Below are 17610 nucleotides of genomic sequence, written 5' to 3'. Positions count from 1 at the left end.
AGTCCTAGTTGGTGGCAGCGAGAATATCCAAGCTGGTAGTGAGCTTGGGGGAGTTTCAGGTAAGCCCCCAAATTTTGGACGCAAAAGTCCAGGTTTGGGACAGGACCAGAGTTTGGACGCTAAAGTCCAGGTACTGGGACAGGTGGCTATTACTACAATGTTCGACGTCCAACTCAGTGGGTTAGTCCTCTAATTAGATTGCACCCCAAAGAGACTGAAAGGCAATTGCATATGTCCAGTAGAGAATTCCCTTGAGGTAGAGGAAGTTCTCACTGGTACAGCTACACAGCTGCCAGGCCCTTTGCCTCTTTTCCCCTCCACCAAGCTGCCTGGATGTTGCAGAGCCCTGCACTGCCTTCCACTAGTGCAGAGTGCATTCAGGGCCTTAAGTCAGTGTTGGGGCTGACTCTGGCCTGGAGAAGAAGGCAGCCAGCTCCAGCTCCCTGATGCTTTCTTAAGCTGAGCAGACAGAGGTTTTTCTGTCTTGTTATGCAGACCATTGCTGGTTTGCTGTTTACTGTTTATGGAGAGTGGCCTGCTCCCAATAACAAAAACAGATTTATGCATTGTGAGAAAGGTAGTCATACTTTTTCAAGAAATATTACCAGTACCTAGGTAGGCTTTGTGTCTGTGTGCATGTGCGCACACGCGCTGCATTATATTATGTACATGCAATTGCCAGTTATTCTGCTTTGCTTTCAAAGAGAACTTAGAATTGAATGGTTGGCTGCTGTTTAACTAATCTGCCAGAAATCCAATTATCTAACCTTATTAGTCACATCAGCAAGGGTTTAAATTGGCTCCACTTCCCCCACAAATGTGTAAACCTATAATGTGTGGGAAGAATATAGATTTTTCAGAGAATTGTAATACTAGAATATGTGGCCTATATTATTAACAGGCAACTCTCACCAAATCTACTTTTATTTCAGTATCTATTGTTCTTATCTGGTGAAAACAGTCTTAGACAGCATGACTGTATTTATTCTTACTGTACTTGCAGCCTTGAAAAAGAACAGAAGATCAGTAAAATTGTGCTCTGTCTTTAATGAACTAAGTTGTAAGTTCCCAGATCATGGTATGTGGAGATCTGGGCATACAAATAATGCTGCCCACTTCCCCTCTCTCATCTTTTCTGTGCAGCTCCAGCTAGGACACACCACAAAACAAGGAACATGGAATTGCCACTAAGGTCCACTAAGGCTTCCCGATAGAAGAAGCTGTCTCCTTTTCTCTCTGCTTCCTTCCCTGCCTCCCTTGCATCAGTGCACTCCACACTTCAAAGACTAGAGGGAATGTCAGAGCCAGAGAAAGATAATGAGGAGAATCACTTTGACTATCAGAGTCCCAGTCCCAGTCAGGTAGTGGTGATAGATCATGTGTTGCTGCAGAAGGGAAGGTGGTCCATGAGATAACCGTATTACTAAAGGTGGCCCATGCCATGAAAAGTTTAGGCACCACTGGTCTACAACCTTCACTGCACCACCTGATTCATTTTGATCTAACCTTTCTTGGACCCTTCCCATTAATTTTCTTGCCCCTCTTTGCACACACAAAGCTTTAGCTCTCGTTCCCTGGACCCATCCCATTGCTTTCCCCTCTCACCTCACTTCTGCTTGTCTCCTTGATCTATCTTCTCTAACTCCAGCCTTATCTCTCCAAAGTTGAGAATGAGAGTCATATTGGGAATGAGGAATGCAAGGTGGGAGAAGGAACACTGGATAATACATTCTGAAGATCAGTGAGGGTTTCCATCAGCAGAGGGGTGTGAGGTAGGCTGGCACAATGTGCAAGACAGGACTCACATCTAGACCTGCTGCCAAAAATCCTCTCTGAAATTGTATGTAAACACCCCCAATGTGACCTGCAAATACTTGAGAAAAGAGACCATTAGACTTGTTTCACTGGGGAGCCAGCTAATTCCTAACGGTTAAAATCGTGTAATTAATGTTGGATGAACCAGTCGGGTTAAAATAAAAACAGACTTGTAGCTTCATTCAAAACATGAACCAAACAAAAGAGAGAACTTTTTTGAGGCTCTAGTTTTTTTTTGTTTTTTTTTTTTATGTGTTTGCACCTTTCTGTGCTTCCTGGTGTGGGTCAGAACAGAAGCAAACGTAATAAATTGATGTGTGTGGACTTTCCATCTAGGTTTACACCAAGGAGAATTCTGTAGGAAAAGCTTAATCATGTGAGATTTCAAAACCAGACCTCAGCAAGTAGAATCCTTGGGTACTTAATTGAACCAGTACTCTGAACCTTTGATGGTTCCCCCATTGCTAATGATGATGAATTTTCTAATTCCTGTGCTCACGTTAAAAGTTTGACATTAAAATAATAGTGTTATAGTAAAGCTATATCGTCTTATCATCTTTCCATTTTAAGATTATATAAATTATCCAATGTCTGGTGTACAAAATAAATATACACACAAAGAGCCCACAGTTGCCAACTTTCATGTGATAAATCAGCACCCCGACTTTCACAGTAAACCAAAAATCAAGCTAATCCCATTTCAAAACAAGGCCAAAACAAGCCAATCGCTAAGAACCCCAACACTCTATGTGACTAGATCCCCCTGGCGGGCAGTCTGGGACTGTGGTGGGCCCACTGTGCACCCCTGACTCTCACCCTGACCCCTTGCACCTGCTTGCCAGGAGCTGATCAAAAAAAAGAAGCTACAAGCCAAACAAGCTATAAGCAAAAAACTATCCAACAAGCAACTCACAAGCCAATTAAGCCAAAAACAAGCCCAATTTCTGCGTTTTTTTCCACGGGTTTGGCATGTCTGAAGGAGACTTGCTAAGTCAATAGGAATGAAATCAAATTTTACATTTATTAGTAAGCTATCTGAATTTCAATTTAACAGGCTGATCTTCCTAGCTAAGGAAACAAATTTGTATAAATGCAGCAGTAAATTTGTAGAGCACCTTTCATGAAGCCACATCTCAAGGTATTTTACAAAGTCATTAGCAAAATGTTAAACTTAGATTCACCGCTGAGCTCCACATCAGTAAATCACAGGTGCATATAAGGAGCACCATTTCATTTAATTGACTTGGACAGTTTGATAATATTAAGAGGTTAAAGAGTGATTTGATAGTCAATATAAGCTTCAGCAAGAAATTAGTGTAAAGTTTTCAAAATAAATATTGGAACAAGACTCTATGGTACAGGTTGGAACTTGGTAGCAGAATTTTATTCCATGCTGAGCACCTAAATAACTTTAGTCAGATCCAAAAATACCAGAGTGTTATAGTGATATCCCTGAGCATACCACAAAAGATTCAGTTTGGGTACAAGTGAGAACAGAATATCACACAAAATGTAAATGTTTATCTAAAGTACAGGGCAAACCCTTTAGCCTCGAGTCATGTGAATAAAGGCAATAGGAATGGAACCTGCAAAAAATCCACAAAAATGATCTGGAAACTGAGTCAAACAGGCCTTTTAATTCCCAAGCTGGCCCAAAATACCACAAAATAGCCTTTCTTAGTAATATTTGGACACTGCTTCCTCTCTTCACTGGAGCCAGGAAGAACAGAGTCAAATCCAAATATTACCACCACCTCTATGTTTAAAAAATCATTAACAGAACTTTTTGCAACTATTGTGTTGTTTTAGGTGAAGGCCCAAATGAGGTTTTCATTTTATCACAACTACAAATGGGCACTAGCTGCATAGTTTGGGTCGGGATCTCAGCATTCCCCAGATTTAATGGGTGTTTGGATAAGACTCATCTTCAATCCATACTGGTTCAAATTACCCTTATTAAAATCCAGATTTGGAATTATAATAGTATAAAAGATCATTTTAACTTTGCACAGTAATAGGTAGAATTAGCATATTTACCAAGAGAGAAAAGAACCATTAACAAAAAATATAAGAAATTAGCCAAAAATAACTATTGCCAATTTTTTTTTCAAAATAGTTGCCATACTTCTTATGAAATAATATGGAAATAAAGTTCCTTATCTGTAAAATAATATGCCACAGAATATCTTCACTTTCCCTACAAAAATACCCCAAAGCGCTGAGCATAAAGAAATTAGACCTCCATTTCTGCACTTCAAGGCTGAACAACAGAAATAAGACGGACCAGCACAGTATCCAGTAGCTGAGTGTCATTGGTGTACGCATGAAAGTTCCAACAAGTTTGTTATGATATTAAAGCTAAGAGGTGCATATAAATACTGAAAAGTAATGGTCTAAGAAAAGAGCCCCATGGGACACCACAGCACATCTGTCCCATATCCGCAGAAATTGGAATATACATTGATATAATGTAGCTATAATCCAATGGCTAGGCAGACATCACATAAGAATGTCCATACTGGGCCAGACCAGTGGTTCATCTAGCCCAGTATCCTGTCTTCTGATGGTGGCCAATGCCAGATGCTTCAAAGGGAATGAACAGAACAGGGCAATTTCAATTGATGTCACATCCATGTATATGCAATTTTTAATATACCCATCTTATCGATGAGCAAACAGAGGCACAACAAGTTTGTGACTTGTCCAAGATCTTCCAATGCTGCGGTGACATGGGCGAGTACACTCCTCACAAACTCAACCCTCTTTCCAAAAGGCTCTAGGACTTTGTTCGGTAGCTTATCACAAGGGGGTTTCTAGGATTGAAGTATGAGTGGCAGTTAACATTCTCTTGACTTCTGATTTCTTTGAAAGACAGCTGATTGGCCCACACGGTGACATCAAGAAAAGGGGTAAAGTAGTAAAGATCACTGAACACCAGAATCACCTTGTGATAAGTGATTGGTCCTAGGTCCATCTGTGGAGATGGATGTTGTAGGGGTGTAACGAAAGAAGGGTCTGAAGCCACTTGAAGTTTTCATTAAGGTTCATGCTAACCTTAGTACAAACTTAATGTGAAATCTTGTTTGTTTCTTTATTTGAACTTATTTCCTAGTTGCAGGTATCTGAGATTCTCATTTGGCAAATTTGAGTTCACAAAGTTAATGATATTTAAGGCAGCTTGATTGTACTAAAAAATACTAGCATCTGATCTTCATCGTTTGGCAGAAGGAAGCCATAAACCAGTGCTACCAGAGTAGTCTCTCCATACTGTTCTGAGGCCAAAAAACAAATTGATTCATGGTGTTAAAAAAGACCTGATGATGCCACATATTGTGGGCATATCTTCCCTTCAGATGTCATGGTAGTCTTTCTCAAAAATGGCAGACTAAGCAGGGAGATAATTGGGTAGATAGTCTACATCAAGGGATGATTTCTTGACTACCTCCAAGGAAGAGTTAACAGTAATCTCCAGTAGTGGTTCCAGCACCAGCCTACTGGCTTTCATAAACCAGAGGAAGGATATGGCTCTAACTCATAGGTCCTAATAAGTACATTCCCTAAACTTCCAGGTTCAACCTCCATGAGTATCACCAACTGGAACTTAAAAACCATGGACTCAGCACTTGTTCCCTTAAGAATCAGTTCCATCAATCTAGAGGCAGACTGCGCAGACTGAATCTGAGCAATTTTAATGCAGAATAATGTGAAAAATCTTCATTGCAAGGAACACTTGACTAACATCAGATGCAGTCTCCCTGAATAGTGAGTATAGGCAATGCCAGGGCATCATCCTTAATCAACAAATTTATGACAACATAAAGGTTTTATAAGCCTTGAATTTATCAACATGAACCCAGGGCTGCTATTGACACGGTGATCTTCTGTGAAAAGACCTTGGGAGTAATAGCTTCTCGGTTCTCTGAGCTAAGAGGTGAAAACATTATCTTAGATAGTGTACTCTCAGCCTGTGCCTGGTATTTGATCTAAACCAGTCAGTTTCCTTCCAAATACCACAGCAACGATCCAGGAAACAAGCCCTTCCACAATCATTCCCTTCCGCCACTTCCCACAGCGATTGCCATAATCCTAGTATGCACCAGCATTGTTCAGCCCACTCAGACAACCTAAAGTGAGCATCAGAGGGATGTGCCACCATAGCTGGGTACCCAGACCGTAGTATTACAGTCTACAGAAGGAGCTAGAACTTATAGGAATTTGCATTTAGCTGAAATGTGATTTGAATAATCTTGATGTCAACAAAATGTCAGAAATCCTGTATGTCAAGTGTAATCCTCCTCTTCTTATGAGTGATTTCAAACAAATAGGTAAAGCACCCAGAGAGCTGATGCTGGCAAGTGTCATTTCTTCAGATAGATGGGGAAAGACCATTCTTTTTTGTGCCTTATTAGAGAACATGACATTTGTGACTTTTGTTTTACATAGTGGTTTAAATATTATTGGACTTGTCTTTGTACTACAGGGTTGGGCTTTATAGTTTGTTTTTGCTTTTTCGAAGTGGTGGATTCCTTTTCTCATTTTTATTTTATTTCTGAAATAATACTTGCAATGTATTAAGAGTCACTTTGTTTCAGCTAGGACACAGAAGGGGACATTTGAAATTCTCTACAACTTGTGTTTTAATTGGTTTTTATGGGCTTTTCATTTTTTTAAATATCTGGCCAAACAAAGCATTTTAAATCGTTGTAGTATGCACTATATCTTGGATACTCAGACAATTTTTAATGCTGTATATACTGTATATTTATAGGTGGCGCTAATTAAGGTTGCCTGAGACATCTAATTATAAACCCCTATTTTCACTTGCTTGTAACTTTACCAAACTTTAAACATTTGGGCTGAAGTTTTCCAGATCCGTCTGTCTACCTCAGGCTGTGTGTGTGTGTTTGTTTGTTAAAGTTTCAGCAAAGATGATTCATCCAATTTCAGAGAATGATATTAGGGAAAAGTCCATTATTTTGCCCATGTTTTTCTAAATAAATCCTATAATCATTTTATTGAGAAGCACTAGAGTGTCTGTGCTTTGAAACATGGGCTTGATGTTTGGTCGAGGAGTTTCCCTGGATTCAGGGATGTGCCTTTTGCTGTTCTCTAAAAAGTTGCCTAAATTTGTCCAAGTTATAAGCTTTTGGAAAATCTCAGTTCACACATGCTCTGTGGAGACCAGTTGGGAGTTTGGCGGCTAAATGATCACCAAGATTCAGTCTGCACTGAACAAGTTTCATTCTAGGGGTTCAGGGGCTGAACAGGACTTCCCGGCAATTGCTGTTTCTAGCTGTTGCTGCTCACCACATTGCAGTAGCACCCGCCAAACTCAGAGCAGGGAGGTCGGCTCTCGTCTTCTCTCGGTGCTCCCCCTGCTTATTCCCAGGCAGTATGGAGGAGGAAACCACCTCACTTGAAAGCAGCGGGGACAGGACCCAGACTGAGGAAGGAAAATTGGGTCAAGGAACCTGGGAGAACGAGCCTGGGACTAGGAGTTGAAGGGAGACTGGGCCTCAGGTGGGGAGACACAAACAATGCTAAGGATCTTTTGGAAGAGTTACTGCAAGCACATCAAGATGTTAAGAGATTGAATCAAATAATTTGACCCTAAAGAGTGGATGTTTAGATCTCCTTCGTTGTTTTTAAGCTGTTCACAGATACAGATTCCTGCCATCTGTAGAACTGCTAGGAGCAGGACAGATTCTCCCACACATTCTATTCAGCCAAATGGACAGGATTTGTATGTAAATTCTGCTGTCCTGAGGCTGGTGTGTTTCTTGACAAACTTGATTATGGTTGCTTCAGGTGTGTGAGGGGCCATGAAAGGCTGCTAATGAAAGGCAGCCACACATATCCACATCCTTGCCCATTGCAGGATGTTTCTTCTCACCATCTCTTCCCATAGCTTTTCCTTGGTAAGCACTGACATCATTTGGCCCTTCCTATATTGGTCTCTGACTGATCATGTGCATGTTGCAGTTATTTAACTACTGAATGATTACTGTTGATGTGAGTTGATCTTTGTCCTTATGCAAATAGTTATCCTGATTGCTATATGTGGGAGTAGGAAGGATTTTTTCTTCGTGGCAGATTCACTTTGTTTTGGGTGTAGGACATTTGATGAGGAAAATTTGTCCAGAGCTTAGACTTTATCTAAATCTTTTGCAAGTGAGCTCTATTTCAAACTTGTTTAAAGTCATATTTGTTTTTGTCTCATTTTTATTGTTGCTTTTGGTAAAGGCATCTGTGTTTGCTTAGTTATTTGTAATATACATGTCACTGCAATAGTAGCGTCTTAGGACTGAATTCTCAGTTTTGGTAAGGCCCCTATACGCTGCTCTGGCAGTATAAACAGGCCCTTAAAGTAGGTGCAAGTATAATTTAGTCCCACTTTAAGGCCCCTGTTTGCTACAAGAGTGACATAAATGAAACATGGTTTAACTGAGAGTTAAGTTATTGGTGAATGGATAGTTTAAGTTAGACTAAGAATCTCAGGCTGAAGATAACTCTTTTTCATTGAAATATATTATTGTCTACTCTATTGTTAAAGATATGCAAAGTGTGGGGGGAAATACATCACTTTATATTTAAAAGAAAATGAGTACATTTTAGTTCTTGTGAAAGATATTGGATAGAGAGTCTTAGAGACTGAAGTCTTTCATTTAGCCGCAGAATAGGTACAGCATGAGCAAGTGAGAGTGAGTTTCAAGACACTGCTCTAACAATGTGCTCCCACTCTGACCTAATGGGACTAACTCCAGCTGTTATAGGGTAGTTCAATGTCATAGGCCCATTCAATTCTGGCTCCTCCGCCAACTGATACTAAATAGAATATATATTTGTGATGTGAATACCTGTACCCTAGATAGTATAAGACAACATCACTCATTCCATGTATGATAGGCTGCCAGTCGCCAATCCTGTGTAACAACTTTAGTTTACTTCCGACCTCGACCAGATTCAAAATGGCATGGCAACTGGAGACAAAAGGCTTTGTACTACGTTAAAAATCCATGGAACTATCCAATCCAATATTAAAATAGTTAATATCCCTTTGAGTGTATACTCTTATTACTTCTTAAATACAAATACTGACCTTAACTCATTCAAAAGAACTCTCTTCCCTTCAAGAATGACATTGAAACGGTCTATTAGGTGTGTTAGTGTGAGCCAAAAACAGATGTTAGGATGTTCATCCAACTGAGTTGAATTTGTGGCTGTTGTAATCACTGCAAATGACATTGTATGTCCCGCTCTGTTTGCTTTTTCGTCTCCCTACTCCTTCCTGTCATCAGCCACCTTATTTAGATTTCCCTATTGCATATGTTTAAACTTCATTTAACAACATGACCAATGGTTTCCTCAAATGAAAGTCCTTGTAGGGCAGCAGATCATAATGGATATCTGAGATTGCAGACTTCTAAAGTCAATCAGGCTTAAAAACAGTGGTTAAACATATCATAGAGGTATGCAACCAACCTATGAGCCATTAATTCTACAGTAATAAAATGAAGTATTTGCCATACTGATTATTGATGCTTGCTCTGTTTATTATAGTTTGAAAATGAGATCATCACAAAACTGGATCATGAAGTGGAAGGAGGCAGAGGCGATGAACAGTACAAAGTGTTATTTGACAAAATGTAAGTGTTGATTAGCAGTGGGATTTATGTCAGACTATTTTTGGACTACAATGAACTTTGTAGCCCAGAAATAATTAAAATCTGTTAATGGTGCAAAATATTTAAAATTGCACCTTAGTCTAGTATCTCTTCTTGAGTGTGATTAACAAGGAGTGTGTAATTATTTTTCAGACTCTTGGAGCACTGCAGAAAACACAAATATCTTGCTAAAACTGGAGAAACTTTTGTCAAACTTGTTGTCCGTCTGATGGAAAGACTGCTAGATTACAGAACTATAATGCACGATGAAAACAAAGAAAATCGCATGAGCTGCACTGTCAATGTACTGGTGAGTGAGAGGAAATAAGTTGGCTAAATTTAGAATAGGTACTGAATTTTTAATTTTAATAGCAAGCTTCTGTTTGTTCTAAATGAAAGATCTTATGATTTTCACCCAGCTGTTAGAAATAAGGCTGAAGAATCTGATTTAAAGAGGAGAGTTCTTGAAAAATATTGTTCGGCACATTTACTTTTTCATTTTATTTTTTTTAAGGGAGAATTTAGAAAGGGAGTAATGTAGTCATCCTCAGCTCCTGTCAGTACAACCCATATACCACATCATCATCTATACAGTCAGATACGAGGATTGTCACCTGTGTGTTACTTGGAAGCCTTAAATATCTGTTGAGTCAGTGTGAAGTGATGGAAGCAGCTACAAGAATGGTTGAGAGCTCTTTTGGTTCAGAATATCACTGGGTTCTGCTTCAGATGCTTGCTCATGTTGATTCCATTGTAGGTGTTGTGACAAAGTTCCTCCTTTACCTTGGTGGGTCCTGCGCTTATTGGCAGATTTGCTCACCTCAGTGATCTTCCCCACAGTTTGGATCAACTCCTCCTGTTGATAAGGAGTTGGGAGGTTTGGGGGCCCGCCCTCTACTCTGGATTCCAGCCCAGGGCCCTGTGGATTGCAGCTGTCCATAGTGCCTCTTGTAACAGCTGCATGACAGCTACAATTCCCTGGGCTACTTTCCCATGGCCTCCTCCAAATACCTTCTTTATCCTCACCACAGGACCTTCCTCCTGGTGTCTGATAATGCTTGTACTCCTTAGTCCTCCAGTAGCACACCCTCTCATTGCTCAGTCTTGTCTCTTGCTTCCAGCTCCTCACGCGCACTTCCTCCTCTGGCTCCTCCCGCCTGACTGGAGTGAGCTCTTTTTAAACCAGGTGCCTCATTAGCCTGTCTTGATTGCTGCAGGTGATCTAATCAGCCTGTCTGCCTTAATTGGTTCTGCAGGTTCCTGATTATTCTAGTGCAGCCCCTGCTCTGGTCACTCAGGGAATAGAAAACTACTCATCCAGTGACCAGTATATTTTCCCTCTACCAGACTCCTGTACACCACTGGTCTGGGTCTGTCACAGCGTGCACATGCCTACGTGCTTGGCTGTTGGAGATTTTTGCCTTAGCGGTATCCATAGGGCCAGCTGTGACTCCTCCTGGAGTGCTGTGCTCATGCCGCGGTATATCAGGCACCATCAGCCCTGTGCCCTCTCAGTTCCTTCTTACCGCCCGTGGTGGTCAGTCGGAGTGCCTCTGTCCCTTGCTTTGCAAGTGGCCAGTGGTTTCTTTTCACGACATCAGAGGTAACTCAACCAATTACCAGCTTTACTCTGAAGCTAATTTGCATGAAACAATTTTATTGGTTGTATGAGGGAGACTGCACAGATGGTGGATTACTTGGCCTAGTTGCCACACCCATGTCACAGAATGGCACAGCATACCGGTCTGTCAATTTAGAAACGAGGATTTGCATTAGAGTTTGCTTTTCTTGTATCTGTACAGCAGAGACTGAGCACTTTATAATCTGAGGAGGAGAAGAGGACTCTTGAAGTTGCCACTGTTCAGTGATCCAAGGAATGACTCTTAGATTGCTTGTGGAAGAGGCAGCATGCCATTCTGAGTAGAATTAGAGTGACAAAAGGCTGCCTATTGGTAACTGACAAATTGCAAAAATAAAGAGGCATTTGCAGTGGCTTTTAAGAAGATATAAAACAAGATATAAAACAAGACTGGAAAAGTCTAGTAGGAAAGAGGTTAATTTTTCCTTCCCTTCTTCATGTCCTACGCTTGTTGTTTTTTCTTTAATGTCAACTTTAAGAATCCTTCATAGTAAAACTTGTCATATCAGCTATGTGGGAATCTAAATGTGCACTTGCATGTCTCTCTAACTACATCTTGCCTTTCTATTAACATACTCCTCTTTATTCATCTATACAGAGACACATTTTTATAATAGTGTCTTCTGATGCTGAATTTTTATTATACTGGATGTGATCTCAATATTTCAAATATTTGCATATGGTAAATTTTGTGGGGGATTTATTGTCATTGAGCCAAACTGCCATCAGATACTCCCACACAACACTCCCATTGAAGTCATTTGGAGATGCATGCAAACATCTCAGGGCAGTACTTGGCTCATAGATTTTAAATCATATTTGATGACATGGTCTCATTTTAAAGATGTATTCAGCCTTTGGGTTTAACATTTCATCTTTAGTGCGCCTAGGGCAAAGTTCATCCTTGTACAGAGGGCCAGCCTAACGTCAATTCACCATTTAATTCCCTCTTAAAACCTCAAAGTAGGGCTTAGATAGGACACAGGCCTTGCACTTGCCCTTTGCCACAGGTTGAATTTAGTTCGTACTTACTAGAGCAGGAGTGGGCAAACTGTGGGCCGCATCCGGCCTGTGAGCTGTTTTAAGTTGGCCTGCTAGATCCTGCAGGGGAGCGAGGTTTGGGGCTACACCACGTGGCTCAGCCCCATTCCAGTGCTCCAGCCAGGGCGCTGGGTCAGGGGTCGCACCATGCAGCTTCTGTGGCATGGCCACGCTCCAGTGACCCCCTCCAGTGCTCCAACGGGAGCTGCAGGGGCGGTGCCTGTGGATGAGGCAGCATGCAGAGCCGCCTGGCCATGCCTCCACGTAGGACCGAGAGAAGGGACACATGAATGCTCACAAAATTGGGGTTGGGGTGTGAGAGGGGGTGAGGGCTCTGGTTGGGGGTGTGGGCTCTGGGGTGGGGCTCATGATGAGTAGTTCGAGGTGTAGGAGGGTGCTCTGGGCTGAGACCAAGGGGTTTGGAGAGTGGGAGGGGAATCACGGCTGGGGCAGGGGGTTGGGTCATGAGGGAGGCTCAGGGGTGCACGGTCCGAGCGGCGCTTACCTCAAGCAGCTCCTGGAAGCAGCAGCATGTTCCTTCTCCAGCTCCTATGCAGAGGCGTGGCCAGGCGTCTCTGCACATTGCCCCATCCACAGGTACCGCCCCTGAAGCTCTTATTGGAGTGCCGGAGGGGGCCACTGGAGCACATAGGAGCCAGAAGGGGGCCATGTCATGGCTTGTGGGAGCTGCGTGGTGTGGTCCCCGACCCAGCACCCTGGCCGGAGTACCTGAGCGGGGCCAAGCCACATGGTGTGGCCCCTGATTCTGCTCCCTGGCCTGAGCTAGCAGGCCGGCGTAAAACAGCTCGTGGGCCCAATCCGGCCAGCAGGCCATAGTTTGCCCACCCCTGTTCTACAGTCTCCTAGTCTCTGGCAGATTTTGCCTGTCAGTCTTTCGCTCTCAGGCAGCCTTACCTTACCTGCCCTTTTTCTGATCACTCCTCCTCAGTCTCTCCCCACTTATATGGGATAGATGCCTTCTTTTAAACCCAGTTTCAGAGGCAGCTATTTAGTCACAGGTGCACTAGCCTTGTTCCTCTTAAAGGACGAGTGTCTCCCCATGTCAGCTGGAGGAAAAAAATTGGTAAATCTTAGCATCTTTAATATCTTTCCCAATGTTTCATATCATACATTTCCAATATTTGCAGTACTTAATCTCTGTCTGATTCAAGGCCAGAGGCATTCAGGCATTTCCTGCAGTAGGATGAGACGTGGTATATAAAAACCAAAAAAGGAACAATTTTAACTTTCTATTTTTTAAGAAAATATTTGAATTCAAGAGTTAATGACTTATTACTCAAGATTGAGAGTTTAAAAAGTTCATAGTTAAACAATTACTTGAAAATTATGTTTTTATAGATTACCAAATTTTAACTGAAAGCCTTTAGTGCTGTGTAACTTGCAAATGCCCGAAGTATATTTCTGCTAGTACTGTGATTCTGATTCATAACCTTTACAGTGGAGCATAAGCCCTAAAATATTATGCAATGAAACATCATCATGGTTTTAGATTTTATAGTTAAATAGCTTACAGGCTTCTCAACCAGAGGCAAATTTCGTTTTTCAGTTTTTGAGGTTGATATTATGCACTTATGACTTTTAATTTAGTACATATTATGTGTACATGACACACTGCGAAATCAAAGCCTTTAAAACCGAATTATAATTTTATATTTCAGAATTTCTACAAAGAAATTGAAAGAGAAGAAATGTACATAAGGTGTGTAAGCATGCCCTTTGACATATTTTTCCAGCTCACTTTTCTGTAATTGGAAAAAATGAATTATCTGCTAAGCTATTGATTTGGAGGGGGGGAAATGGCAGAAATGAAAGGCACATACCTGTACTGAGGCATAAGCAGACTGAGTTTACAGAGAATAATAAGCATCAGTAATTAGGCTCATAAACTTTTTTAACCTTACTACATCACCTTCACTTTCATTATTATAACCATTTAAATACTTAACGGTATTATGACCTACAGAAGAAAATTAAGGCAAAAGAAAAGCAAGGAACTAATTGAATTTTGTTGTCTGCCAACTTAAAAAATCTGTTGGAATGAAGACCGTTAATGAATATATGTCAAATGTTTATTTTAAGCTTAAACCTTTCAGGAGCCCATATAACATTTTCCTTTATTATGTAACTTTAAAAATGGTAACATTGCAAGAAAGCTTCTGATTGCAGTTTTCTAGTGAACTTTGTTGCTACTCCCATATTTTTACATCAGTTTAAGATACTCCATCTCCTGTACTGTTGTGATAAGACAGATTCTCTCGTTGTTGTGTTATGAGTATTTGCATATCCTTTATGCATTCATTCTTAGCCACTTATTCTCATCTTGAGAGAAAGAGTAACATAATTCTCATCAATGTACATGCCTTTTTGTCTTAAAGAATTAAATTTGTGCCTTGCAACAGAAGGATGAATTGCTGACTATGAAAGTGCATTCAAGAGCATTATTCATGCATATGTCTGATACAACATCTGTATGAGGCCAATCACGAACCCACTGAAGTCAATGGGAACAGGATCAAATCCTATTTCTATAAACAGAAATTGTTGACTCAGTTTAATATGGGCACTGAAACTTGTATTTAACTTGATTTTTGAAGTACACAATTAATCTACTTATTGGTAATTGCTTCGAAAAACAAAATAGAATTCTTCTCAAGATGTAGGCTGGTCTTGAGGTTCAGGCAAAAAACTAGAAGTCAGAATACCTTTGTTCTTTGCTAGCTCTGCCACAGACATCGTGTATGATGCTGGGCCCATTGCTTTGTTTTCCTGTGTCTATTTCCCCATCTATAAGATTAGGATAATACCACCTACTACACAGGTGTGATGTGAGGTTTAATTCATAAATATGTGCAAGGCATTTTCAGCTCTTTGGAAGAAAGGCATTATGGAAATGCAAAGTTATTGTTCTTTATCATATAATTAGTATTTTATATTATTTTCCTATCATTCTGTCTGAATTTTTTATCTGACAGGAATGGTTTGGGAAAATGAAGTTGCTGGTGTTGCTCTTTAAAGAGAATTGCACTTTTATATTAAACTCTTTACTTGTCTTTTTTTTTTCCACTCGTCTCCAAAAAAACAGGACATCAGAACAAGTTACAGTTTTATAGCTATTCTAAAACATACCAGTATATTTTGTTGATGTTGCTGATGGTTTTCTTGGCATGCTGTATCCGAAAAATTTGTCTGAAGTAGAGAAATATGAGCTTTAAAAAATCCCAGATATGTTTTACTGTTTGAACATAGAATTTAGCTGTTGTAGTCTTCAACACAAATTATTTTGTGACATTTTAAGAATTGACTCTCTTTTATTACCGTAGGTATTTGTACAAGCTATGTGACCTGCACAAAGAGTGTGATAACTACACTGAAGCTGCCTATACATTACTTCTGCACGCAAAGCTTCTTAAGGTAGAGTACTTGAAATATATTTAGCATTTTGAAGATTTTGCTGTTGCAGATGTATGTAGCTTTGTGTTTATTTTTTCATATGAGCTTTAGGACATCCACATTTACAAATTATGATAATTGCCTTGTTCAAAAAAAAGAAGTAATTCAAAGTTGTATTGTGATTTACTATTTGTTCCATAATTAGATATTAGTGTAAACTTAGAATATAGCCTAGAGAACGAAAATTGAATCCATGTTCTCTGTCTTGTAGAAGAGCAATGTGACTTACTGATGATGATGATGATCTAAAACATCAGCAGTAAAAGTGCAATAAAATCAAGAGTAAATAGCATAAACTATCAATAAAAAATCTAACAATTAGCTAAATGCATAGGAATGCTAGTAACCTTTGGAAGAATCTAAGCATTGCAAATCAGCTTTTCATAGAAAACTGTGCTAAAGTAATAAATGGGTGAGCCCAAGAGCCTAGTGGAAGCTGAGTGCACTGTTATGGAGGATCTTAAACTTAGTCCTTTGCTTCAAGACATTGGGGAAAAATGAACAGTAGTCCTCCTTCCAAGATCATGTCTTTTTAAAGGAGTATCTATGATAATTCAATGGTATGATGTACCAAATGCATCTAAATTCATATAATGATATCACTGTACTTTAAGGAAAGTCTGAAATAGGTCAATAAATAGACCATAATATAAATTAAATTAATTATATAACATCTTAATAAAACAGAGAGAATTTTAATATTACTAGGTAATAATACCTAACTTTTTATAGCTTTGATTAACAGTGTAATAAAGCCATAATGTAATGTCACTTAAAAGCTTCACTTTATACATATTGTTATCTAAAACTAGTGGCTTACTTATGTCACTACATCATAAATATTGCTGCATATATTAACAGTTTCTTTTATTCCCTGAATTGTCATCTAGGAAGATTCCAGTTGCACTTCAACAGTATGCATGCCATTTTGAAATCACATTTTTACTTTATTACTCCACTTATGTTAATGAGTGACAATGAGTTTTTATTTTTAGCTTTAAAAGAGAGAGGGGGAGAAGTAGAAATCTAAACTTCACACTAGAAATGGTCAGATTTTTTTAAATCTTTGTTTTTCTGTTTATGGCCTGATTGTGCAAAAACTTACATCAGTACTTAACTTCGTGCATATGGAGTCAATGGGGCTACCCACACGTTATAAAATTGAGCACGGGTATAAGTCTTTGCAGGGTTAGATCCTGTGTCACTGGAAGGGAGCTCAAAAAATAAGACATGGAAAGGTAGAAGAAAGGATTAAATTTGGGGCTTGAGTTTAGATAGTGCATATACTTCAGTGTGTCAAGATCTTCACTCTTTCGATCATTCTTCCCATAGACTTTAGTGCAAATTTCATATGCTTATTGAGAGCAAAATTTGGTCTTCAGTAAGTGAGAGCTACATAACTGAGCTGATGTTCATGCAGCACATGTACCAGAAAGCATGTCCTTCTATAAACTTTAATTTTATTATAATTAAAGCATGTAAAAATAGGGAAATGATTTGATGAAAGATTTTGAAATTGTTTAAGTTATTTCTGTTTAGCAGAGTTTGAAATTACTCATTTTCTGTGAAATCTTCCATTATATTTTTATGAAAACTTGTACTGCATTCATTTTCATAATACTTTGTTTATTGAAAACTCTAAGAAAAGACAGTCATTGGTAAACTAAATTTTTCCATAACAATTTTGATAAACATTTCGATAAAAAATTGGTAAAAATTATAAAAATATTATGAAAGTTTTTGCAAAAAAATGAAAATGTCAATAATTTTGACCATTTTTCATGAAAAGTTTCAGTTTTGAACAAAGGTCATTTTTCTAGAATGAAGAAAGTTTCCATACAAAATACTTGTCCAGTCCTGAAGATATTTTTTTAGAATGAGGATTCTGTATAGGTAACTGATGGAAAACAATGTTTATGGTAAAATAGGTATGTATAGTGAAATCACAGCTTCCAAAAGTGGGAATCAAAATAGTCATGG

General features: G+C 39.4%; 1 protein-coding gene across 2 annotated transcripts in view; it reads left to right on the top strand.

Annotated features, from left to right (window-relative positions):
* DOCK1 (dedicator of cytokinesis 1) overlaps nucleotides 1-17610 on the top strand; it is a 570673-nt gene that overhangs the window by 465996 nt on the left and 87067 nt on the right. For both annotated transcript variants that reach the window (XM_032801591.2, XM_032801590.2), the window contains exons 34-37: nucleotides 9376-9461; nucleotides 9633-9789; nucleotides 13839-13879; nucleotides 15501-15591. In XM_032801591.2, coding sequence (XP_032657482.1) covers nucleotides 9376-9461; nucleotides 9633-9789; nucleotides 13839-13879; nucleotides 15501-15591 — 375 coding nt within the window. The remainder of the gene's footprint in view (nucleotides 1-9375; nucleotides 9462-9632; nucleotides 9790-13838; nucleotides 13880-15500; nucleotides 15592-17610) is intronic.

This window comes from Chelonoidis abingdonii, chromosome 15 (genome assembly GCF_003597395.2).
Source record: "Chelonoidis abingdonii isolate Lonesome George chromosome 15, CheloAbing_2.0, whole genome shotgun sequence".
Classification (NCBI taxonomy): domain Eukaryota; kingdom Metazoa; phylum Chordata; order Testudines; family Testudinidae; genus Chelonoidis; species Chelonoidis abingdonii.
Note: the sequence above shows the minus strand (reverse complement) of the source record. Positions and strands in the feature narration are given on the sequence as shown.